This window comes from Kryptolebias marmoratus, linkage group LG15 (genome assembly GCF_001649575.2).
Source record: "Kryptolebias marmoratus isolate JLee-2015 linkage group LG15, ASM164957v2, whole genome shotgun sequence".
Classification (NCBI taxonomy): domain Eukaryota; kingdom Metazoa; phylum Chordata; class Actinopteri; order Cyprinodontiformes; family Rivulidae; genus Kryptolebias; species Kryptolebias marmoratus.
The window spans coordinates 13,874,234-13,899,683 of NC_051444.1; the positions used below are offsets into that span (position 1 = coordinate 13,874,234).

Sequence of the window (25,450 nt, forward strand, 5' to 3'; positions counted from 1 at the left end):
AAACATCTGATTAAATGAACTTTTAGGAATAAAAAGCAAACACAAAAAGCTCTCCGACGGACAACCAGGCAGTGCTGAATTCTTTTATTGGACTTTTACACATTTGAAAGTTTATTCCAAGGTTTTTATTTTTTTTATTTTTTATTTTATTGTAACGGTGAACACGTTCACGAAGCACAGCTACCAGAAAACTACAGTCCAGTTTGTCCGGCGTACACACGAGAGGAGAACGTCCGGTACTGGCTTCACACCCGTACCACGACAGCTGGGGTTGGGACGCATCTTACGTTTTTATTTATTTATTTTTTAACCAACTCTCTTTTAAACGACATAATTAACTCCGGCGCCGACGAGGACTGTGGCGAATTACGACGTCGAGCTCGTATCGTACAAGCTGCTCTCTCATCCGAGGATAGAGAACGACGCAGCGGCGTGTTTTTCTTTCTGTCTGATCGCCATCGAGGAGCTCGTAGGAGGAGGAGGAAGATTTACCGCCTGTCCTTCGCAGGGTTAAAACAACCCGTCTGCGGGACAAGGACATGCATCTTCAAAAACAAACAAACAAAAAAAATGATCACATTTAGGAAAATAAATAAATCGATTTAAAAAAAACAAAAAAAGAAAACAGAACAGCAATGCCACAATGTTAGCGGTGAGTCATTCAGATAAGGCTTCGACTACAATGTGCAGCTAAAATCATTAACATTCAAATGGTAAATTAACCCTTCCATCGCCGCCCTTCTTGGCAAAACTACCAGATATGTCCTCTTTACACAAACCACGACATCTAAACAAAAAAAAAAATACTTTTAAAAAGTGGTCCCAGTGTGAGCAGCTGGATGTTAAAGTGCCAAAAAAGAACAAACTTCGACGATAACAGACTCGGATGAATAAGCTTTCGGAAATTGATATTTTTCAGTCTTGTATTGCTGTGAAGTGTTTATTTTAAGGGGTTTGCTTTTGTTTTTTTTTTTATTCCTTCGAACTGCAGTGAAATATTAATACAGCAGTGAAGTAACTGGGCTAAGTCAGGCGGGGAGTGAAGCAAACGTGACAGGAACTCTTTACTGACATGCAGGCCGATTTCTTCAGCTGCTGATGAAGCCGAGTCCATGCAGGTGAAATGATGGAAACAGGTCATGCTCCTCTGGTTAAAGTAGCAGCTCTGAAAGCGAGCACAAACCAAAACAAAAGCATTTCATTTGGTGGTAAAAGCCCACGTTGTGTCACACAAACAAGAAAGGCGAAAGGCGGAAGGGGACTGAATCGGCCCGCGAAAAAACAACAACAAAAAAAAACAGTTAAATAACTTCAGCTCCAGAAATATGTTTGTTCGTTCTGCTCCGTAACACATGGCTTTATAATATATATATATATATATATATATAACTTAAAAAAAAGAGACAATACTGAAATAAATAAGTACACAATGAGAACGGTGAAGCGTCGCTCAAGGCTCGGACCAGAAGAACGAACGAACAAAATCAGCGAGATGTCGGGCGCACAGGTGTGTGTCTGCAGTGCGGTGAAAGTCTCTGGTCACGGCTGTAAACAGTAAAGATGGAAGCGGGTTGGGATCTCTCCTTGTTTATATCTGCACTTCATCTGCAAAAAAAAAAAAAAAAAAAAAAGACCCATGCTAATGAGAGCTGTATGACGTGATGATAACGTCGGGTGGATTTATCGGACCTAATATTGAAATAAAACAGCAACTCAAACCAAGCTGCTGGTGGTGGCGACATGTTCAATAAATAAAATACATGATATATATTATTCCTATTTATATAGATTTGTTTATGTATAAATAATATAGTACAGGCGGGGAGGGCGGAAGGAGAGAGCGTCACCGCTGCCTTCGCCGAAACAGCTCCTCCTGACGCCGCTTTGACCTCCTTCAGGACCTGCTCTCATCTGACGACGTTCTCCTTCGCGGCGGACGTTAACAACGGCTACCTTAACGATTACGGGGGAGGAAGGGTGAGGGCGCGGCTTCTCGGGCCGACTCGTTTTTTTGTCGATGGAGTTGATTGGGCTCCTGGCGTTTATACAAACGGTGGGCGGAGGCTTATGGACAGATTTAAACCTGCTGCAGCGGCTGTGGGTGAAGCCTGTTTCTGTGTGTGTGTGTTTGGAAGAGAGGAAGTGTCATTTATCTTGTGTGTTTAAGAACTGTGTGCGCGCGTCGATACAGGACCTGATCGTTCTAATTAGCTGGGAGTCTGGTGTTGGGAGCGTTTTCGTCATTTTTTTTTTGTTTTGTTTTGTTTTTATTTCTTGGGTTGGCGGGTGACTTGTAAAAGTCCAGCTCGGGGCGGTCCCGTGGGCTCTCGGATTAGACGCGGGTGAGGAAGGCCAGGTTGAGGGAGCCGGGGATCTGGATGGTTTCCAGGGCAACGCAGGAGGGGCTGAACGGGAAGGTGACTGGGTAGATCATCTTCGTGTCCATCAGGAGCTGAGGACTCTCGCAACGATCTCGCAAACGAGTCTGGGGAAAAAAAAAAGACAAAAGCAAAACAGATTTAAGGGTTTACAAATTTGAGGGACAAAAATGTAACAATAGGAAACCAGATTATTAAAGAGTTTCTGAAGCAACTCAAATGAATAAAAATGGAGGTTAAGAAACAAGTCAAACCTGCTGCTTAGCTAAACTTACCTCCTTAGTTGGAGATACTTTTAAATAAACTCAAAGCATCAAAATGTCTACAGTGACAGGAGTTTTGAAGGTGTTTTTGTTGAACATTGTTTAATAATATTAACGTAGATACATCTTTATAAATTACCTGTATGGTTCGTATGAAAGCAACTGATACTCTCTCCTCAAACTCGTTGACTGGAGTGTACAGGTTCAGGACTTTAACAATCTGAAGGAAACAAACCGAAACACAGCAGCTGTATTTTAGCCCCTCTGAAACGTGACGGAATGATGTTTTATTTGTGTTTTGTGCTGGCGGTGGAGCTTACCTGAGCGGTGGTGAGAGCCTGGCACATGGAGCAGATGGCCTCTGCGTCCTCGTCGGTCTTCTTTTTCACCTGCAGCAGCTGAGCGGCCTGAATCAGAGGCTCCAGCGTCTCCTTGGCTCCGCAGGTCATCAGCCCCTTGTCCCTGAGCCACTCCTCCAGCTGGCTGACGTTGTACCTGCGTGCGAGCGCCGGCGGTTAGTGGCTCGGACCGAAAACAAGTGGCGGGGTCGCCAGCTGAGAGAACGCTCGGCCCCTCCTACCTGATCTGCATGCCTTTGCTCCAGGAGCACATGTCCTTGCGCAGCAGCAGGTTGTTGAGGGTGACGGCGCCGATGATGTAGAACAGCTGCTTCACCACCTGCTTGATGAGCTCGGGGTCGGTGCCGTGCTGGCACATGATGGAGTGGAAGGCGTTGAGCTGCCGCAGGATGGAGTCCAGCGTGTAGGTGCCTTCGTCGGCGATGCTGGACGTGCGCTTGCGGAGACCTGTGGGCTTCACCCCCGACACGCCCTGGATGGTCTCGTGTTCCAACATGCCGGACACTGGAAGGATCACACACACACACTTAGCAGCTGCGTCAAGTAACTCCACAGGACTGCTGCTCTGCACGCACACACCTATCATGGGCTGCAGGATGTTCTCCATGCATTTGATGAGCTGCTGGTAGATCTGAATGGCCAAGTCACTGATGACTTGTCTGTATTCAGCCAGGTCGAAGTTGGACAGACAGTGCTCGTTCTGCCTCTGTGTGTTGTGCTTCATAAAGGCCTGTGGCACAGAATCACAACGACAGCAGGTGTTAAGACGAAAAGAAAACACTTTTCAGCTTTTCCCTTTTTTTCATTTTTTATGGACCCTTCTTTGTCTTGTCTAAATAAAGAAAGTAAAATCTGCTGCTGTCGCAGCAGGAGCATGTCGAGACACGGCAGGTTGGTTTCTTCTTCAAACACCTCCTCCTAAAGAAGCTGATTCAGATATTTTTATGGGTGTGCAGCCGACCTGAGTCAGCACAAAGTCGTTTTGTTGCTTAAACAAAACGACTGTTGCATAAAAGTCAATCACTAAATAAAACGTTTATCTTTATGACCTGAGCCGGAGCAACAATAAACATGTCCGGTTATTAAGAACCAGTCTTTTATTTAGTGTCATGTCTCCAGGCGGACTGATTGGGCCGTTAATGAAATGAGCCGCTTCAGCAAATATTTGTAAATCAGAGCCGAACATTTCCATCTGAGCCGTTTCTGGGTTAAAATTAAGGCACTAAGCTCCCCGGAATAATAAATCTCCATCATTTTGTTGATAATTATTGTTTATGTTTAACTTTAAACTCATTAAGTTCCCCTCAAATGTTTTAAAAAAATCATCTTTTATCTCTACAATGATGAGGACTGGAAATCTAACTCAAGTTTTATGACTAGCTGGATAGTTAATTAGAGTTTCTACATGTTTTTTGACTTCCAGTTGGTCATTTTTTAGTGTTAGTGCTCCACGAACTGACACAATTAATGATTCAACCCCTTAAAAAGCCTAATCTTGGTAAATCCTCAAACCCGTCTCCATGAGCTGAGCAGAAAAATCACCTCGTCTCCACTGTATTGTTTCAGACAGTGCAGGAAGCGGCAGGTGTTGGCCAGCCAGAAAGAGACCGTCTCAAAGTCGTCGCCTCGTTTCTAAAGGAGGAGAAGAAAAAAAAAAACATTTATTTGATCACGGGCTGTATCCAGTGAAGTAAAGATGGGGATTCTTTACCCTCACCACCTAAACTCACCTTCAGGATCTTCTTGATGCTGTTGATGGTGGACGTGAGCAGCGTGCGGACCTTCTGGTCATCGTTCAGATAGTCTGCGTGTCTCAGACACATGAACAGGATGTAGGCGGGAAGACCTGGGATCAGATTCACGGCTACGCCGCGAGGCTTCAGCTCTGGAGACGCGGAAGAGGAACGGGCTTATTTTTAGATTTCCCGTGGTTAAAAACTGCATAAATCTTTCACGACAACGGCGCTTCATCTGGCTCGCTGCTGCTTCTTACCCAGGATGAGATTCTTCACCAGCTTCATTTCGTCCTCCCTCTTGTACTCCAGCATTCCCTGGAAGTCCTTCTCCCGGCGGGGGATGTTCACAGGGTGGATGGGCTCCTCCACCATCTGTCCTGGGGACGTCTGGCCCTCGGTTTGACCCGCTGAGGGGACACAGCTCATGTGAGAGTCGGCAAATCATCCAGGGCACTGAACACGTTATCATCTGCGGGGTCTCCCTTACCTCCCATCTCACCGATCCTCTTGGAATAAACCTTCAGCTGCTTCTTCAGCTTACGGATGGTCCTGTCCTGCTTCTCCAGCTGCTCCATCAGATCCTAAACAAGCGGAGGGACGAGGCAATGAATGAAAAGGCATCAAGGAAAGACAAAAAGAAACCTGATTTGACTTGGACTACTAAACAATGTTGCCCCCTAGTGGTGAATTAGAGCAACTAAAAACAGAGTAAATAAATCCTAAATTTTTCTAATCAAGCCGTTGAAATTCACATCTGGCAAAAACAAACGGACAAAGAAAAGACGGCGTCAGGGCTGCGGGGCTGATTCTCAGAGGGAGGAAGGCTGCAGGTCTTACTGGCTGTTAGAAAAGAGAAAAGTGTGCCGAGCCGCTGCGCTGTGAGTTAGAGCTAACGTAGCGAGTTAGAACGACACTCAGCACCGTCTTATTCAGAGGACAAAAAAAACTTCAGTTAGTTCTCACACACGTGCAAACACACACACACACACGCCTCTACATACAACCATCCGTCGTAAAATGATGACTCGAGCCTCTTGGGACGCTGCGGGGTCGTTGGCCATGAATTCCTGTCAGGCGACACCATCCACACAGCGTGAGCTGAACATCACATCCTAACGACTCTTAATGGCTAAATCCCCACTTAACCAGTAAACTTTGTAAACTCTGATGAAAACAAAGTCAGACTCCAAACTGATTGTTTATTTCTGATAGACAAAGTAAATAAATACCATCTTTCTGTTCATCTCATATCATCGGCTGTTGACTTTTCAAGAACTATGTTAACGTTATTAAGAATTAAGACAAGTGCAGCAAACAAATGTTAACTTTCATAATATACAAGTAAATGCAAATGTGTTTATTTGCCTTTTGGTGGATATATACATCAGATGTGATAGATTTAGTTTATTAGGACCGACTGATTCAGTCAGATGCAGTGAAATGCTCTGAGCAGCCGAGTGCTGGGGTTTATTTCTACACAAAGACTATCTGAAAAAGGCCACAATGGTTCCAAATAACCCAACTTGTGTGTCTTATGTGGTCCTTCCTTGTTTTAAAAGGTTTTGACCTTTTCTTTGTTTCCTCTTCCTTTTTTAAGCTTTAAATGTCTCCTTTTGTAGTTTTAACGCTTGTTTGTTTGTGCTTTGAATGATTTTCTTACAGATTTGCCTGTATTTGTGTGTGTGTGTGTGTGTGTGTGTGTGCGCGCTGCAGCGTACCAGGTTCTCGTTGGTGAGCCGGGTGATCTCGTGCTGCAGGCTGGCTTCGATCCGGGCCTCCGGGGGCAGCTGCAGGTTCTGGGCCAGCAGCTGCTGCTGCCGGTTGTTCTCCTCCTTGACGTTCTGCAGCTCGCCTCGCAGCGACTCCGTCTCGTTCTCGTAAGTTCTCCGCTGAGTCTGGAGCTGGTGCTCCAGCAACCTGAGCGGGACAGAGAGAGAGCGAGAACGGGAGGAGAAAGAGTTTAGCTTCAGGGTATTGAAGAGGCAGGAACACGCTGGGAGTGTAGTGATGTGGGCCAGCAGCAGCAGCAGCATGCTGAGCAGAGACAGAATCCTGCCTCTCTGAGTTATATTTATCGTTTCTACAGAGACGCTCCTCTAAACAAGCAAAACCAGCCATCAGAGATCAGAAACAGAGCCGACAGAGGGTCACTTTCCATTCAATAAACCCAAACATGCATGTTTCTTTTAAAAATACTGTCAAACTACAGCAGTAGCAATTATACTTGACATTTTGGGAGCCCTGAGGAGTTCACTGATCAAACACTTTATTATTTTGACTTAAAACTTTGCACTCGAGGTGTAAAAAGCACAGTTCTTTCTGTCTTCCTGTCTACTCTCGCTGCAGAGAGCAAAGGGACTCTGTTGTGTCTGCAGTGCAAAAGACAAACCAACAGCAGTCCTTTCAAAGAAAGAAGCTTCAAACTCCACAGGAAACCCCTAATGTTTGTCCCAATTATTGTGTTGTGCCATTGTAAAGGAGAAAAACTGTTAAAAAAGGAACGTTAGAAAACAGAAAGCCTCCTCCGCTACAATGGACCACAGCATAAAAACATGAAGAATCACTAAACTAATTGAAAAGATTTTTACATAAACTGAGAGCATTTAACAAGCTGTCCTTACAAACAGGGTTAGTAACAAGATGATGAGTCGTTTAGCGACATTATCAGAAAAAAAAACAAACAGATTAAACACAAACTCATATTCTACACGTAAAACCAGACTTTGATTTTTATTATGTTAATGCAAGGAAAGACTCTGAAGGAGTATTAAGGAGATTCAAGCAGCAGAACTCAGTCTCTGCTGTGAAAAGCCAAACACATCATGCTGTAAAACCACCACGTGTGTTTGAATGAACACAGATACACCTGACGGTCTCCTTCAAGCCCTGATTAACCAGCCACAGCTCGCCGTCCTCGTTCAGCCTGTGGAGGTCCGGAGCAGCAGATCTGAGCCACACGACACCACAAAGGGGACAGGATGACAAAAGGGAGGTGAGGGACGGGTGACGGTGCAGGAAGACATGAGAAATAAAAAAAAACCCAATGGCTTCTGTTTAGGTGAGGCGTCTGCATGTGTGCAAGTAAAAACTGTCCTGTGGTTTAAATATAAACTGGGTTACATATCTTCTTTCATGGCTGACTCATGTGGTAGAAACTGAGGTGATTTACACAAAGAAAGACAAGCAGCAAAGAAGGCAGACTGATGAGTTACCGTACAAAGCTGCTTTATTTATCTTGTCAAAATGTTTGCTGCGTAGTTTTTTTTCCCCATTACCTGCTGTATGTAAAGCTGATAAGTGCATGCAGTGTTTGAAAACTGTTGACACAAGTGAGATGGAACAAAAATGATAAAAGAAATTGGCTTTTATGGCATTTTATGGACTACAAATATCCATAAAACGGTGATGTTTTAACATTAAACACAAAAGTGCTGGATGTCATGCTGTGTTACTGTTAGCCTCATTCCATGAAGCAGAGACGGGAGCTCTTCTATCCAAACTGTGGTCTACGTGTTAGTAAAGCCTGAAAGTTTCCTCCCCTGGGCTCGAACATGTCCGTGCCTGAAAGTCACACGGTTGCTGCTTCACCGTCGTTTCCTCAGAAAACCTCCAGAGCCACTGAAGCGTCTGGAAACTACCCGTGACTCTAACTTCGAAGGAAAAGGAGAAACTCTTTGGAGTTGTGCTAAATCCGAGCCATTCTACTCTTAATCGTGCCAACAAATTCAACTCATGCACACCCTGGAATCATTTTCTGGAAAAAAAACAAATATCTGTCAGAACCTAAACTGAAGCAAGAGCCGTTACGCTGCTTCTCATGCTGTAGGGAAAAAGCAAAATGTCACTCAGCGGCGTGAAATCAGCCCTTTTAGCCTCGGCTGCCCGTCTCAGGTGAACCATGCATGCTCTGAACCACGATGCATGGACCACCCCTCAGTTACCTCAGCCTACTCAGGAGATCACCGACTTCCAGCGGCGGGCGCGTGAACCTGGGGGATCTGACAGGACACACGGGCGCACACACACACACACACACACACACACACACGTCTCTTACACAGGGAGTATACTAAAGTACGGTAAATGAAACTACCGATGGACCAGAGTCCTCTGAGGAGACGGGGAACAGGAGGACCATGGATGATGGTGAAACAGCGTACCTGTTGGTGTCCTTCAGGCCAACGTATGCTTGCTTTAACTCATCGGCGTCTTTCAGTTTGTTCACGTCTTCTGCGAACACCGAAGGCTCCGTCATGGTCTCCTAGAGGGGAGGTGACGAAAAGACGAGGAGACATTAGCTGAAGCCATCAAACGCAAACAGGGATTCATGGAGAACTGCACGAGGAGCTAAAATACACATTTTAACACTGCTTACTTATTTGACAATGCTACTAAAAAGACCTCTGAGCTGAACATTTAGTGATGTTGGGGCGAAAACAAAGAGATCAGAACCACGATGAACACAAATGATGAGACGGGTGGTGTCTGAATGTCTGTCTGTCTGCTCTGTTTACGTCAATAATTAAACTAAATTAGCTGTTTCCCATTTCCCAGAGAAAATCACAGAAGGAAACATTAGGAATGAAAAGAGACAAAAGCTTTTTTTTTTTAAAACTGCAGTATGATCTTGTTATCATATTTTATTAAATAATCCTGAATTGATGCTAAAACCTTTTAGTTTAGTGAGATTAGAAGTCAGTGTCAGTAAAAAGTTAAATAAATCCAGTAGATCTGGTGTTTTTCTCCTGGTATGTCTCCTATTTTAATGCGATGCCAGTCTAGGTTTTGACGTTTTTGGCTTTAAATGTGTCACACACGACAAGACAAACGAAACGCACGGATGATGCAACTGTTTAACTGTACCTTCTCATCCTGTGGAAAAGCATGGATGGAGGAGAGAAGGTGGAGACAGGAGAGTTAGACACAACGCTGAGACAGTGGAAACATTAGCAACACACACTGTTAATGACCAGCTGCGTGGTTTTAATGCAGGTGTTTCTCTCAAATCAGGTCCTGTTCGCTGGTTTAATACACAAAATTCCCAAAAAACAGGAAATGATGATCGTGAAACGACACATAAATGTAAACAGGTGGATAAAAGCAAGCCGAGTATCATCCACCTTGTTTAGCCATCATGTTGTTTTCCAGGTGATTTCATGCCAATAATTCCTCTGTTTGGACAGTGAGAAGATAAATGAATCGTTACCTTGTGATGCATCGCCTCCTTCTGGCTGACCAGCTGCGAGCGCAGGATCAGCACCTCCTCCTTGCGGACCTCCAGCTCCTCGCAGGAAGCGTTCAGCTGGTCCAGAAGCACCTTGTAAGCCGGCGAGCCCGGGGCTCCGGCGCCCGCGGCGGTGTTGCCGAGCAGACTTCGCCTCATCTCGGCCAGGTCGTGCCTCAGCTTCTTGTTCTCCGACTCGAGCTCCTGACGCTGGGGGGGGAGAGAGGTCACGGTCCAACAGTGAGCTGTCACGACATCTTACAACCAAAAGAACGAAGCCTCGCGAGTCAGAGGAGGACGCGGGTGTTACCTTCAGGGACTCGTACTCCAGCTCGGCTCCACGAGCCTTTCTGAACTCCGCATCGTCCTGAAACATAAAGGAAAACGCAGCCATGAAGAGACGTGTTGACTCGAGACAATCTGATTCATGCCATTATTAAATTCCTTACTCTACGTTTTCATATAATTTATTGATAAAATGATGCATTTCAGTGAGAGCTGAGTAACTGGGTGACGGTACCCTGGCTCTAGCCCGCTGGAACTGGTCCTCTTTGTTCTCCAGTTCGTCGCGCAGCGATTGTTTCTCCTGCTCCAGCTCTGTAACTCGTTTCTGCAGCTTGAGAGTCAGCGAAGTATCCATCCCTCGTGTCACGTCCTGCGGGGTAAAACAAACGACAGAGAGGAGCTTTAAAACGTTTGAACGAAAGCTCCCGCCCTGCACTTGGACTCAAAAACCAAATGGTCATAAAATTCCATACAAAACAATTTTTCAGACAACAGTTTGTCCCAGAAAAAAACAAAACAAAAAACATCTCAGGACTTTCTGCTTTTAAGAATAACAAGTTCTTGCTTTTTGCCAGATTTCTTACGTCTCCGGCGCGAGAACCTTCTTCCATTTCGGTGTACTCTGAGTTGTACGTGTACTCGGACTCGTTGCTGCTGTGGGTGGAATCTGTTCTCCTGTGGCCAGGTTTGATGTTCTGCAGATACGAGAGTGGATAAGCCTCTGATTTAAACACAAAACCCAACAAACTCCTACACTTGATGTATTATTATTGTTTCATCGCTTATACAGATGATAAAGTTTAAACTCATTCATTACAAGTAAAATTCTCTTTTTATTAATATAAAGTATTCTCAGTATTAGCCATAGAAAGAAAAAGGAGAGCACAATAGAAAATCATATAATATGTACTCCCATTCAGTTTACAAATACAGGTCGTGTGTTCCTCACCGAGGATCGAGCCATCTCCTCCTTCAGGTCGTCGTATTTCTCCTCCAGGCGAAGATGTTCGGACAGCAGGTTCTGGTAACGGGAGCGCTCCTCGTTCAGGTCCGTTTCCAGCTGGTGAGTCTCCTCCGCTATCGCGCGAGTCATTTTCTCTGACGGGGCAAAGCAGAGAGATCGAGGGTTGCTTCGGCGCAGCTGAGTGAAGGGTGCGACTTATTTTACGCAGGCGGTGAATTGTACCTGTCATCTGCTGACTCTGTTCCTGAATCAGCCTGTTCAGGTCGTCCTTCTCTTTCTTCAGGGAACCATTCTGGTCCTTCAGCTCGGACACCATCTATGCACAGATTTGAACCATCCTCTCATTAAACTTTGAGTAAAACTGGTGACTGTAAGACTCAAATAATCAAACTAAAATTCATCTGATGGAAATTAATGCTTCTGCTTCTGCAAACTCAGTAACTTCACTAACTCTGAGGCCACAAACGATGCTCAGTCTGAGGAAACTGCAGGATTTTTCTAAAGGAGAAAACGTTCTCGTTTTATGTTTTGACAAACTGCTTCTCTGAAGGGTCCCCTAATCTTCAGAGGTTTCCCTACTCAACCTCAGAGTAGTAGAAAACACCGGGAAATAAACTACACAGAACTAACTCTCCATCACCCTGTGCTCACCTGCCCCGGGGCAACACCGCCATCTGAGTCCACCAGGAGCTGTTTTCTCTCTGGTTCCCTAAATTAGTGTTTAGATTTTGTTTTTTTTTATAATTCCAATACAAGAGGTCAGGAAAACTAAGAACTAAGGGAAATCACCACTTGCTGTTTGATGTTTTGATTAATTCCTGGTAAGATTAAGCAGTACAAATGAATTTTTTTCTGGAAATTCAAAACATATAATTAATTTATCAGAGAAACATTTCAACAAACTTGTCAGGAAAAATGTATTTTTCTGTTCATCAAGTGAAAGACGGCCAAAGAAAAGACAAAACAGAGCAAAGAACAACTCACGCTGACAGAAAAACCGAGGATCGAGGGAATAAAGAGCATCCTGCCTTACTTTTTCCATTTCGCTCCGGTATGTTTGCGCCCACTCCTCGAGGGTCTTCTTCTCCTGCTGTGTGACGCTCAGCTCCTTCCTCAGTTTCTCCAGCTCCTCCAGCAAGGACGACACCTGGATGGCCTTGTTTCGGGCGTCTTCCTCCACCCCGCGCAGCTGGCTCAGCTCGCTGCGCATTCGCTCGCCCTCCACAGCGTAGGAACTCTCCAGACCGACGAGCTTCTCGCTGATCAACCGGTTGTCCTTGTTCTGTGAGCACGGGATAAAAAAATAAGCTGTTTAATGAAACAAAGAGGCAGTGCATTCGACAAAAACAGGGGCTGAAGTTGAGAATGTCACCTGCTCGTCAATCTTCCTCTGCAGCTGCATGATCTTGTTCTCCATTCCTTTGTTGAGCTTCTTGAAGTGCTCCACTGAGCGCGCCTCGATCTTCAGCTTCTTCAGCTCCCTCTTGGCTCTCATCCTGCGGATGCAGCACTGCAGGTAGACGATGGCCTCGAGGCAGCGCTTGTACCAGCACCGAGCCAGCCAGCCTCGAATGCGCTTCTGAATGATGACGGCCTTGTGCTCCCGCAGCAGCTGCAGCCACAACCAGACACGGACGGGGGACAGGAAGTTCCAAATGTTAAAGCAAAAGAAATAACGAGGACTCCAGAGAGAGATTTTGCTGCTTCGGGGCTCACCGCCTGGTATTTCTGCCGGGCCATGTAAGCTCTGAGGATTGTCTGCATGGCCAGAGCAGCGGCCTGCTTCTTCCTGTAGCGTTTCTTCTCCACATACATCCTCTGGTACTTCTGGATGACGGTGGCTGCCTGAGTGAGACGCATGAACTTAGCCAGGCTGCAGAGAGGCAAAGTTTAGATTTATTTCTACAAGAAATGTAACACGTTTTATTATGGCATTAAAGAATGAAGATGTCTGAATATAAGAGACTCGGTGCCACGATTGGCCACTCACCAGCGGGCCTGGTAACCTCTGGTGAACCTTTGGATGGTGATGGCGGCGCTGCGTTTGCGCAGGTACTTCTTGCGAGCGAGCCAGCAGCGGATCGTTTTCTGGATGCGAATACATGCAGCGCGCAGCTTGTCTGCCCTCAGCTTCTCCAGGTAAGCCACCTGGCCAGCCCTGAAGAAGATTTTGGTCTTACCAAACTGATATTTGTCCTGGTCCTGGGGAGGGGGGAGGCAAACACAAGCCAAGAGTTAGTTCAAAAACAAACTTGCCTTCAAACGTTATGATCGGAAATGAGGAGAAACAAATCTAAAATCGTGCTGACTTCCACTAATCTCTCCAAAACGTGCTTGCAGGTCAGCTTCTTGTCGGGGAGGACGTCCTTCTGCTTCATCAGCACTCGGTAACGGCTGAAGAACTCCTGGTACGTCCATCTGACAACACACACATTCACAGAGAATGAGATATTTAGCCTTCATATCTGTGTTTATTAAAAAAAAATCTGATGCTGACAATCAGAAATAAAAACTACTCTAAAGCTGACATTTCTTCTTACTTTTTCTACCAATAAAAGAGCAAATTATGTGAAGTTAATAACACTTGAATGACAACAGACAGTTAGGGCGTCACAATGAGATGTTAAAATCTTAAAAACAGGAGCTCACTGAAAGTGAAACTCTGGCCCAGATTCACTAACAGTTTGAAAGTCCTTTGCTGGCACAATTTCACATTTTAGGCATTGGTTTAATTCATAAAGCCCTCACAAAGTGAGCTCTGTGCCTCTGACTTGGCTCCATACACTTGAGCACTTTGCCTACATTTAAATGAGATAATATTCGTGCACTTAGAGGAAAACCTTCCCATGTTTATGCAAATAACTGCAAGAGCAAAAAGCGCCTGATTCTAAACAACCAGCGCTGTTTGCGGCACGCATTTAGGGTCAGATATTTCTCCTGAGAGCAGGAGGTATTTAGGGGAAAGTCCAGAAGGATGTTTTTTTTAAATTTATTAAGTAAAAATAAAGCTGTAGCAATGATCAGTGAAGCCAAAAGTATCATTTATTGATTTAGAAAGGCATTCCTCTCTGATACAGTCTGATGCTGTTCATGTAGTTTTAAGAAGCGTCTCCACTTCATCTGTTAAAACCCAGAGTTCAGTGTGAGGAAACATCTTTTTCTTTCTGTTAGTTGTGTTGCTGATGTATTTATGACAGACGGTCATAAACAACAGAGATCTGCTGCATTCAAAACATGCAAACGGCTCACACCTGCTGAAGCAGATGGGCATGTTTGCAGCAGCTTATAAACAGTCCTATTTGACCGGGGAGCTAATGAAGACAGAAGGAGCAGCTATATTAGGGCCTACCTGGATGGGAAGCCTGCTGCAGAGATGCGGATGGTTTCCAGCACGCCGCAGGCTCTGAGCTGCTGGACTGCCCGCTTGGGATCAAACCTGCCAACAAACCCAGAACCGCAATCAATACAGCTGCTTCGAATCACACAGGAGCAAACAGGATAACCAGTAGGGATAACGATACTTTACAAACTCGCTGAGTTAATAACTACAGAGGCTAAACTGTAAACTGAGAGGGAAAAATCTCATCAAGCAGCCAAAAATGAATCTAGGTTTAATTCAGTTTACACTTCAGGAACAAAACAAATGCAGCAACAGGAAACTCACGAGAAGGCCAACTTGAAGTCATTGGGTTTGATGCAGCGGACGTAGTGAGGAGTGGTTGCATTCAGAGTCTCCATCAGCATTTGTAAAGAGTTCCGAAACTACAACAGAGACACAGCAATACGGGAATTCTTACTTTTAAACTAACAGCCATGGATTTTACCAGTGTTTAAAATGAGGGATACAATTCTCCTCCTGACTGGATGTACATAAAACTGGATTAGACTTTAGAATCAGGTCTAAATGGATGTGACTGAATCATGAGTGAGATGGCCACCTGACAGCCGACGGTCTTCTTGTGCTCTTTGCTGCTCGTCTCCCGGCTCTTGTCGGGCTTGATGCTGAGACGGGTTCGCCCTCCGGTGCCGGGAGCCTGACCCGTGGGACTGGTCGCCTTCTCCTCGTCCTGAAACAGCTCCATCAGCAGGTGGAACTGGGAACAGCAACCGACTCGTGGTTAAACGAAGCAGCTGATAAATGCAAGATGCCAATGGTTGAGATCCCCCCACACTCCCCCCTCTCTCTCTACTACTGTTAGAAACCTACATTTTAATTTTATTAATAGTCTCTTCTTTCAGCCATGCTGTTTGAACATTTTTTTTTTTCAGTCCATACAGCAATGGCGTCCAGTCCTGATCCTCAAGGCCGCCATCCTGCGTGTTTCAGTTGTTTCCCTGCTCGGTCGCACCGGATTCAACTGTTGAATTACTTCTTCAGCACGTCTACAAGTTCTGCAGTAGCCTGTCAATCCCCCACCCCTTCAGATCAGACGCAGAGAAACGTCTAAAAACGTGCAGGATGGTGACCCTCCGGACCGGGATCAGACGCCGCTGCCATACGGGCTTACAAAGCAGAATGACAGCAGTGTACGTGTCAACTTCAAAACCACAGTATTTTCTAATTTATTCAAGTCAACAGGAGTTAAAACAGACATGGTGGGTTAATTAATGTGTTCACACAACTGGGTGAGTAGATGTCACTTGATCGTTTTTTTAGTTTGTAGAGAAACTTGTGACAGTCGAGTTATAAAGAATGAGAAACGAATGAAAAGGTTATTGTGTGTCCGTTTGACCGTTTAACATGATTCTGCCGTTGTGGTTAAAACATAATGAGTCCTGTTCCATATAACGCTGAGGTTATATGATGGTGCTGCGCCGCCCTGCTGAGCTTAAAGCAGTGCCATGCTGCTGCTCCAAACAGCATCATAAAGCAGGACGGCCACAGATTCAAGAAAAAAACAAGCAAAAAAGGGGGGGGGGTCCGCTTTCTCTGAATCACTGCAGGATAAAAACACCCTCCTTCCTTCATCCCTCACTGTCCTCCTACAGTGTCAGAGACGCGACGCATGCAGCAAACAGAGGAACACACAACTTCAAACTCCTCGTTAGCGAAATGAACCGGTGCCACAGAGAAACAGAGGAGGGAAAGAGCGGAGAGCTGAAAAAGGCGGCCCAGCGCTCTGTTTTACCTTCTGTTGGCGGGGAGGGTGGTCATGATGGAGACACGACATATGGAAGACACAGTGACAAACACAATGGCATTAAAATGAAGGGTTGAAAGGAAACTCAAAAGGTCTAAAATCACAGATCACCCCCATCGGTATGAAGCAAATAGAAGGGCTAAAATACTGAATGGATGGAGGGGAGACATGATTTTTTTATTTATTTTTTCTCACATTTCAAAAGGATTTCAGCTGACTTTCCATGCATGCAAATCTGTTGGATAAATTTCCCCATGTGGCCACATGGAGAAAATTTGTCTTCATTCAAATAAAATTAAAGAATTCGGGCGTTTCTTCAAAGCGTCCCACTGATCAGAAATGTCATTTCTGTCTCTTGCAGGTCTCGATCTCGTTGATGTAGTGAAACAGTTCGCAGACAGTCATCACAGCTACACAAGGAGACCGTTAAGAAACACCACAAACCACTCATTTAAATCAATCGTTCTGTCGCGGTTTGTGGACTTCCTGGTTAAACTTTAATAAAACTGCAGTTTGCTGCAGCTGTGCAAGGGTTCAGGTAACCTGATGAAATGTTGCCGCCTCCTCATCCCAAAGGAATGCAACGAGTAAAATCCTTTCAAAGTTGACAGAAATCACATGTATTAGAGATAGTAGAAGCTCCCCTGCAACCAGGAAAGGAAAAAGCAGCTAAAATAAATGGATGGATGATATAGTAGAAAAAAACCAAAACAGGGATTTTCTGACTTCCGGTTTTGTGACTAATGGAGTAGGACGTGTCGGAGGGAGCTCCTGCAAATTGTTTTCTCTCTAAGACGCATTTAGGCTTTTTCGTGTACTTTGTCTGTCCTTTACATTTTGAAACGACTCTACTACAGCTCAAGATGCCTCCAAAGCCCAAAAATGCAAATAATTCGACAACTACAGCGGCGAGGCCTGGTCCCCCACCCGCATCCCCGCCTCGGCTTGTTGGGACCGATCCACCGCGGGGCCCGGCTGGTAGGCAACCGCCCTCGGAAGAAAGTTCTACATCTTGGAACGTAAATTCCCCGGACTTTAAGGTTGAACTCCTCAATGCACTTCGTGAAGAGATGGCGGACATTTTCAAGACTGAATTGGAGACGGCGTTGACTAACAATCTGACCCAAATTAAGTCGGAGCTACACGGCGTGAAGACCGAGCTAAGTGCTAGCATTGCAGCTATCAGGTCGGAGGTGGATGCATTAAGGGTGACTGTTGCAGACATGGAGGGACCATTGTCTTCATGCACTGATGATGTGGTCTCACTCAAGAGTAATTTGGAAAAGCTATCGGAGCAGGTCCTCGCTCTTGACAGTAAATGTGAAGACTTGGAGTCAAGATCTCGGCGTAATAACATTAGAATCATAGCACTACCGGAGGTGCTGAACCCAATCAGCGCAGACAAGATTTCCGCCCTGCTTAAAGACGCCTTCGGCCTGGAGAAGGAGCCAGTTGTGGACCGGGCGCACCGATCTCTGCAGGCCAAGCCGCAGCCCGGTGAGCGGCCCCGTCCCATAATAGCTCGTCTACATTATTACTCAGACTGCGCCGATATTCTACGACGCGCCAGAGCCCAGCAGCGGGTAAAAGTGGGGGATTCCACAATCTCCATCTTCCCTGATTTTACTGCTCGGACCGCGAGAGCCCGTGCAGCCTTCAACGACGTCAGACGCCAGCTTAGAGAGGTTCTGGACGTACGGTTTGGGCTGTTGCATCCAGCTCGTCTCTGCATCACCAGAGGAGGTGTCACGAGAGAGTTTACTTCATCTGTGGAGGCGACTGCCTTCGTGAAAACACTCAAGATAAACTAAAACTGGCCTCACCACCATATACCTTAATTCTGGTTCTTTTGTAAGTATTGCTGCAGCCAGATTTCTCTTCACTCCGAAGTGACTTTTGGCAGTGTTGGCAGTGATGGCTGTAATGCATGTTTGAATTACTTCGTTCTTGCATAGTTTAGTTCGCTGTGAGTGGACAGTGGGGCCGCTCATATTGCTCGGTCCAGGCCGGCCGGAGGCACAAGAGGGTTAGGCGACAAGTAATGTATCTGTTCTGTTCTTAGCCACACTTATGTATACATGTGTTTGCGGGAGCTCCAACTGAATTGGAGTGAATTGTGGATGTCTGTTGGGTACAAAACCTTAAGTTTAGTCTTTAGGCTCTCGACTCCATTTGGAGTCTGCACTGGTATCCCATCGTTTGGGGATGGGGTAGTGGTAGGTGCTTTCGGGGGAAGGGATGGGGGACGTGGGATGTCAGTTCAGAAATATTGTCCTTTTTTTTTTTTTTTCTTCTTCTTTTCTGTTTTTTTTTTCTATCCGTGTGCCTGGTGCGTGGGGGCCAATTCTGGTTGCCTCACCATTGTTAACGCATATCTCACATGGCTAACGCAAACAACTCAAATGTAAGATTTATCAGCTGGAATATTCGAGGTTTAGGGGGTGCCGTCAAGCGGAATAGGGTATTTTCTCATCTAAAGCGCTTGAAACCTGACATTGTTTTTTTACAGGAGACCCACATGAGGAATAAAGACCAGTTTAGACTAAAGTGTCCTTGGATTGCAGAGGTATTCCACTCTAGTTTTAATTCAAAGGCTAGAGGGGTTGCTAGTCTGATAGGTAAATCTGTATCATTCACATTGACCAAAACCATCGCAGACAGAGATGGCAGATATCTGATAGTTTTAGGTACTCTATTCCATGTTCCTACCCTGCTGGTCAATGTATATGCTCCTAATTTTGACAATCCATGTTTCATGAATAAGTTGTTTGAAATTCTTCCTTCTTTGAATAACTGTGTTTTGATTTTTGGAGGGGACATGAATTGTACTATTAATCCTCAGTTAGACCGTTCTAAACCTGCCCTAACCCAATCTTCAATGGCTAAAACCCTACATAGTTTCATGCGAAATAATGGTTGTGTTGACCCCTGGAGATTCCGTAATCCGAACAGTAGGCAGTATTCTTTTTATTCACATGTTCACCAGACTTTTTCACGTATAGATTATTTTTTGTACATGCTAAATTTATGCCTAAAGTATCAAATGTTACATATCACCCAATCATTATCTCGGATCACGCTCCTGTCTCTCTTGATCTTCAGATTTCGCCTGGGCCTCGCTATCCCTCTCAATGGCGATTTAACACTTCATTATTATCAGATGGTAAATTTCATAAATTTATTACGGATGCAATAGAGGATTTCATTGCCTTTAATGACTCTGATTCTGAACCAATCTCTAGGGCACTCCTGTGGGATTCTTTGAAGGCCTACCTACGTGGTCAAATAATTTCATATTCGGCGCATGTGAGAAAATTGAGGATGTCAAACATTCAAAAGCTTACTTCTGAGTTGGAATTGATTGATCAACAGCTTGCAGCTGCCCCTTCTGACAGTCTTTCAAAGCGTCGCTTGGTCTTACAAACTGAGTTGGATCTCATCACAACTGGTGAGGCAGAGCGCCTTTTGCTTCATTCTCGTGCTAAGTACTATGAATATGGCGACAAGCCCAGCAAATTGCTAGCTCACCAATTGCGCCGACAAGCAGCTTCACGTTTAATATGTCGTATTAAAGACAGATCAGGGGTCCTGCAGGAGGACATGCAAGTCATTAATTCTGTTTTTTCATCATTCTACGAGTCCTTGTATAAATCTGAATTTCCATCGGATTTGACTGACATGCATACGTTTCTGGATGAGCTTCAGTTTCCCCTTCTACACCCAGAACTGATTGATCACCTAGAATCTGGTTTGACTGTTCAAGAGTTAAACGCTGCTTTACAAAATATGCAAAACAACAAGGCTCCAGGACCTGACGGTTTCTCAGTTGATTTTTTTAAAGCATTCCAAGCCAAACTTATTCCATTGCTTCATTCTGTCTATGTTGAGTCTCTGACACTTGGCTCACTCCCCCCTTCACTAAGACAGGCTTCTATCAGCGTTATCTTAAAGAAGGGCAAGGATCCTGACCTCTGTACATCCTATAGACCAATATCTTTAATGAATGTGGACACCAAGATTCTAGCAAAGGCCCTGGCTCAGAGACTTGATCGAGTTCTCCCGACAATCATCTCTAAGGAACAAACTGGCTTCATAAAGGGGCGTCAACTCTATTACAATGTTCGCACCTTGTTAAATGTCATTTATTCAAAGAACACTACAGTAACGCCTGAGGTTGTCATATCAATCGACGCTGAAAAGGCGTTTGATCGGGTTGAATGGAGATACCTGTTTGTCGTTTTAACAAAATTTGGATTTGGTAAAAATTTTATATCGTGGATACGCCTTCTTTATACACTGCCCTGTGCTAGTATCATTACCAATAACAACCAATCCGGTTACTTCTTTTTAAATAGAGGTTGCAGACAGGGCTGCCCTCTATCACCCTTCTTGTTCGCACTTGCAATAGAGCCTTTGAGCATTTTTCTGAGAACATCTCCCAGTGTTAATGGAATCGTCAGGTATCACACAGAACTAAGGCTATCGCTATATGCTGATGATTTGCTTTTATATGTCACTGATCCAATAGGAACCTGTCCCACAATTGTTAAGTTTTTTCACAGATTCGGCCAGTTCTCAGGGTATAAAGTTAATGTCGCCAAGAGTAAATGTTATCCTGTTAACCATCTAGCCCTGCAGCTCTCCCAATCTGATGTTCCTTTTAAGCTCTGCCCTCTGGGTTTTCAGTATCTTGGGGTCAGCATAACCAGATCTTTTAAGTCGCTGTACTCTAAAAATTTTCTCCCACTTTTGGTGGACATTAAAAAAGACTTTCAGAAATGGGGGTCCCTCCCACTCTCATTGATTGGGAGAATAAGTACTGTTAAAATGAACATCCTGCCAAAATTTATTTTTCTTTTTATATGTCTACCTGTATTTTTACCAAGAAGTTTTTTTAAATCACTAGATTCAGCTATCTGCCATTTTTTGTGGAATGGTAAGACACCCAGAGTGAGACAAAAAATACTTCAAAATTGCAAGTTTTATGGTGGCCTCTGCCTACCCAATTTTCAGTTTTATTATTGGGCAGCTAACATAACTAAAATTGCTTTCTGGTCTAATTCAGTTGATATACCCTGGTGTCAACTAGAAGCACATTCATGTCCCTCGGCCTCACTTTTGGCTTTGCTTACAGGTCCAACCTCTGTGAATCCTTCTGGCCAAACCAAGAACCTCATAGTTGTAGATACCTTGAAAATATGGTTTCAGTTTAGGAAACAGTTTAAATTTACAGACCCCATAGCCTTGACGCCACTTCTAAAAAACCCGGTGTTTACACCTGCTCTTACTGACCTGACCTTCTCCTTATGGCAGGAAAAGGGACTAAAATGTTTTAAGGATTTATATAGGGAAGGGTTGTTTTGCTCCTTTAGTGATTTGGCGTCTGAATTTGACCTTCCACCCTCCCATTTGTTTAGATACTTCCAGATAAGGGCCTGTGCAAAATCCTTATTTCCCAACTTCCCTCACCGGCCACCTGAGCAGCCGTGGGGCGAACTTATACAATTTAACCCCCTGCAAAGGTCTGTAATCTCAAAGATTTATAATTTGATTCAATCATATGATGTATTTTTAACTACGAACACGAAGAGAACTTGGGAGTGTGAATTAGGGATGGTTTTTGATGATCATTGGTGGGAGGCTGCCCTGATGGCCATTCACAAAACCTCCATATGTGCTCGTCTGAGTTTGATACAGTTCAAAGTGGTATTCAGATGTCATTATTCAAAAACTAGGTTGGCACAGATTTACCCAAATGTGGTTGATGTCTGCGACCGATGTGGAAGCTCACCCTGCAATCTTACACATATGTTTTTCTCATGCTCAGCCCTCACAAATTTCTGGCAAATTTACTTTCACACCATCTCTGTTGTACTTTCTAGAACTATTGACATTTCAGCTCATACTAGTATCTTTGGTCTCCCAGAGCAATATAGTCAGTACTCCGCTAGAGAGTTGGAAGTGATAGCTTTTACATCTGTGATTGCTAGACGCCACCTTCTCTGTAACTGGAAATCAACTAGAGCTCCATCCAGCACAATGTGGATAAATGAGGTCATGTCCTTTTTGAAAGTTGAGAAAATTAGATATGCAAAAACTGGAAACTTGAATAAATTCTACTCTAAATGGCAACCATTTATTGAGTTTGTTGCTTCAATGTAGAAACGTAACCTCCTACCCCCACGCACCCAGCTTTCCTTCTTTCCCCTTTTTTCCTTTCATTCTTTTGTACATGTGGGTGTGTCTCTATTAATTTTATTTCACTGTTTTATTGTTAGAGGTATTCTGTGTAAGTTCTTTTGTCTTGAAAACATGCATCTTAAAGCCAATGGTGTAAACAGTTTGTTTATGCATTCTTACACCCTGGAATATGTAAACTCCTTTGTTCCATATGCAAAAATATCAATAAACATATGTAAAAAAAAAAACAAAAAAAACAAAACAGGGATTTTCTGTTCTGTGATCTGAAAACCAAACGTTTATTTCCTGAACAGCAGGACTGATTTCTTCTCTTCTTACAAAGAGTGGGTTCAGTCTTTTTTTTTTGCCCATTTTATGTCATTTGATGATGCACTGATAAGAACAGAAGCTAAAATTTAGAATTTAATTGAGCTTTAAGATGGAGCTGTCTGCTTCTGGGTGTACACCAAGAAGGAAGTGGATGGGATTTAGTTTTGTAGACAAAATATAAATATGACCTTTGGTGAAACAGAGCTGAAACAAAGCATCAGCTGAATAAAATAAAACACACACAGAATGATGAGGTAAGCTCTGCAGAGAACTAAAAGGAAACTTAATAAGACTAAACCTCATTAAGAACCGATTAGCTCTTAATCCCATTTGTTAAAGACCGAACGTGTTTCGTGTGTGAAAGTAAATTAAGAGCAGCCAGGATCTATACTTCAGTCCCCGCCTGTTTCTGCTCTGGGTCAGGACTGTAAAAATCCAGTCAAAGGCCACAGCAAGCATTTTGGACTCACACACTTTGTTATATTCTATGTATATATGTGTGTGTGTGTGTGTTAATGTCAAACAGCAGGCAGGTTATAAAGACTGTTTTGATGCAAACAGGCAGCGTTATACACTGATAGTGAATAAAAACACACACTAGATTTAGATCACATTTGAGTCAAGATGATTCTGTCCTTCATTATTAAAACTGGAATCAACTTGTTGAAAATGATTAAAATGTGCCCACTTCATGAACTCACTCACAGTCATCTGTAACATTTCAACTCACAGCGTTCAACACTTTCTGACTGACGCATTTCTTGTTTTGGCTTATGTCATGGCCAGCAGGGGGCGCTGCTTCCTTTAGCCTTCAAGGTGGCGTTTCCTGTCAAACAGTCTAGGATCCAGTTAAAACGTCTCTCTCTCTCTCTCTCTCTCTCTCTCTCTCTCTCTCTCTCTCTCTCTCTCTCTCTAAGCCTCAAAACTGCCTGAATAGCTGCCACGTAAGAAAAGAGGCTTTGACGCGTCCGTAATTAATTCCTTTAGCCTGAGAAACGTCGGATCATCCTAGAAAGAGGAGATGGTTCTACCCTTCAGTACCTGCAGCTGGACCTTTTAAAGTGATGCACTAACAGGTTTATAGGTCAGACTTTATATAAATAAATAGGAGTCGACGACTGTGACGGTGAGCAGCCTGTGAAAAACGAGCCTTCACTTTTCTGATGACCCACTTTTATAATAAAGTAATGTTTCAGAATAGTTCTGATTTTAAAGGGATATTAAGGTATTTCATGATGCAGTGTGATAGGTCAACTTAATGTGCTTTTTGCTGAATGTTTTTTAAACAGCTGTAGCTTTAGCTCCTGCTGAAAACTAACATAACAGATTAGTGTGATTGGATCCTCGTTCCTCGTTCCAGTGCTTCCGTCTTTCCCCCAAATCTTCACAAACATCTCCAACCACCTTTCCAGACGATATACTCAGACCCCGTTTTTCCCACACAGAGCTGTAAAGGAAGACTTCCTGACCAACCTCTGACATGTACTGTTTCCCCACATGCTTACAGGACACTGCTTCTGTGTGTTATGGCGGACTGCAAAGATTACCACGCAGGCGTTTGGCGTCTCACCTTGCTGGCTTTCAGCACATTGATCTGTTCTTCATTTACCGTGTCCTTGTTCTTCTCCAGGAAACCATCGCACTGGTACTCAACCTGCTCAACAAGAAAGATCAGCTGAGATATTTACATTTCAGCGGGCTAACCGTTCATTCAACTTTAAACAATAAAGATGTTTTGGGTTCTTGTGTTTAAGTCAAATGTGTTAAAGCAACTATTTCTGCTTAAGTCCATGACCTGTTAAACTTTTAACAATGTGAGGAAAAAAAATACTTCTATGGGCCCACCTTGTCTGCAAAATGTTGTATGATGAAGGCGCGGTTGGACATGCGTGGCTTCTCAAAGAGACAACACGTCTTCAGGTGGGTGTTGTACAGTTTCTGAGCCCATGAATCATCCGAACCTTTTGGCATCTGTTATCAAACAACAATCAGAAAATTACAGCCGTGCCCCCATAAATACACCTGCCACGTCTGCTTTGCAAATACTAAAGTAAAATCTTGTCATTTTTCTTGTCTTACAGCCCGCAGATAAATTCCTGTCCTTGTCGAAGTCTCGGCAATGCGGTCCACCTCAAGAGTCAACAGTCCATAAAATGTCCTTGTAGAAGTCTGATTGCTAAGATAAGATGTTGGAGAGCTGGCTGAGCTTTAAAAGTGTGGAAATGTTGCAAATCTAAGCTCTTGATGAATGGACTGATAGAAACCGAGCTCGTTAAAACAGTAAGCCATGATGACGGACATTTTATTCTCCGTCTAACAACATGAAGGCGGCAGAAACTACAGAAGTCAGTGAGAAGCAAAAGCTGTGAAGCAGAATGTGGGTGTGGAGCCCCTCTTCAATATGCAGCCGAGACTAACTTCACTTGACTTTTTCTGCTTGTTTACATTAATAACAAACTTTTTTTTCCACCTACAGTTTCTATAAGTTTTCAGGTTTTATATATTTGGTGCAATAACAGACTCTTGTAGAGGGGCTACTAGCATAGATCAGTTTTTATTTACTTTTAAGCAGGGTTGCGTAGAATACCTA

General features: G+C 44.1%; 1 protein-coding gene across 12 annotated transcripts in view; it reads right to left on the reverse strand.

Moving 5' to 3' along the window:
- Window positions 1–69: 69 nt before the first annotated feature.
- myo5aa (myosin VAa) overlaps window positions 70–25,450 on the reverse strand; it is a 44,526-nt gene continuing 19,145 nt past the window's right edge. For 2 of the 12 annotated variants that reach the window (XM_025006496.2, XM_025006494.2), the window contains exons 13-44: window positions 24,706–24,831; window positions 24,431–24,514; window positions 22,348–22,350; window positions 15,148–15,303; window positions 14,874–14,971; window positions 14,559–14,645; window positions 13,519–13,627; window positions 13,200–13,411; window positions 12,926–13,082; window positions 12,582–12,821; window positions 12,243–12,491; window positions 11,432–11,525; window positions 11,195–11,343; window positions 10,830–10,940; window positions 10,481–10,615; window positions 10,271–10,327; window positions 9,943–10,170; window positions 9,600–9,608; window positions 8,897–8,997; window positions 8,678–8,734; window positions 7,603–7,683; window positions 6,455–6,653; window positions 5,738–5,803; window positions 5,224–5,317; window positions 4,994–5,143; window positions 4,731–4,885; window positions 4,543–4,632; window positions 3,580–3,730; window positions 3,222–3,504; window positions 2,962–3,136; window positions 2,781–2,861; window positions 70–2,485 (exon numbers count right to left, since the gene is read on the reverse strand). In XM_025006496.2, coding sequence (XP_024862264.1) covers window positions 2,333–2,485; window positions 2,781–2,861; window positions 2,962–3,136; window positions 3,222–3,504; window positions 3,580–3,730; window positions 4,543–4,632; window positions 4,731–4,885; window positions 4,994–5,143; window positions 5,224–5,317; window positions 5,738–5,803; window positions 6,455–6,653; window positions 7,603–7,683; window positions 8,678–8,734; window positions 8,897–8,997; window positions 9,600–9,608; window positions 9,943–10,170; window positions 10,271–10,327; window positions 10,481–10,615; window positions 10,830–10,940; window positions 11,195–11,343; window positions 11,432–11,525; window positions 12,243–12,491; window positions 12,582–12,821; window positions 12,926–13,082; window positions 13,200–13,411; window positions 13,519–13,627; window positions 14,559–14,645; window positions 14,874–14,971; window positions 15,148–15,303; window positions 22,348–22,350; window positions 24,431–24,514; window positions 24,706–24,831 — 4,140 coding nt within the window. In that variant the 3' untranslated portion in view covers window positions 70–2,332. The remainder of the gene's footprint in view (window positions 2,486–2,780; window positions 2,862–2,961; window positions 3,137–3,221; window positions 3,505–3,579; window positions 3,731–4,542; window positions 4,633–4,730; window positions 4,886–4,993; window positions 5,144–5,223; window positions 5,318–5,737; window positions 5,804–6,454; window positions 6,654–7,602; window positions 7,684–8,677; window positions 8,735–8,896; window positions 8,998–9,599; window positions 9,609–9,942; window positions 10,171–10,270; window positions 10,328–10,480; window positions 10,616–10,829; window positions 10,941–11,194; window positions 11,344–11,431; window positions 11,526–12,242; window positions 12,492–12,581; window positions 12,822–12,925; window positions 13,083–13,199; window positions 13,412–13,518; window positions 13,628–14,558; window positions 14,646–14,873; window positions 14,972–15,147; window positions 15,304–22,347; window positions 22,351–24,430; window positions 24,515–24,705; window positions 24,832–25,450) is intronic. The other 10 variants (XM_025006497.2, XM_025006495.2, XM_025006500.2 and 7 more) reach the window with 8 other exon arrangements.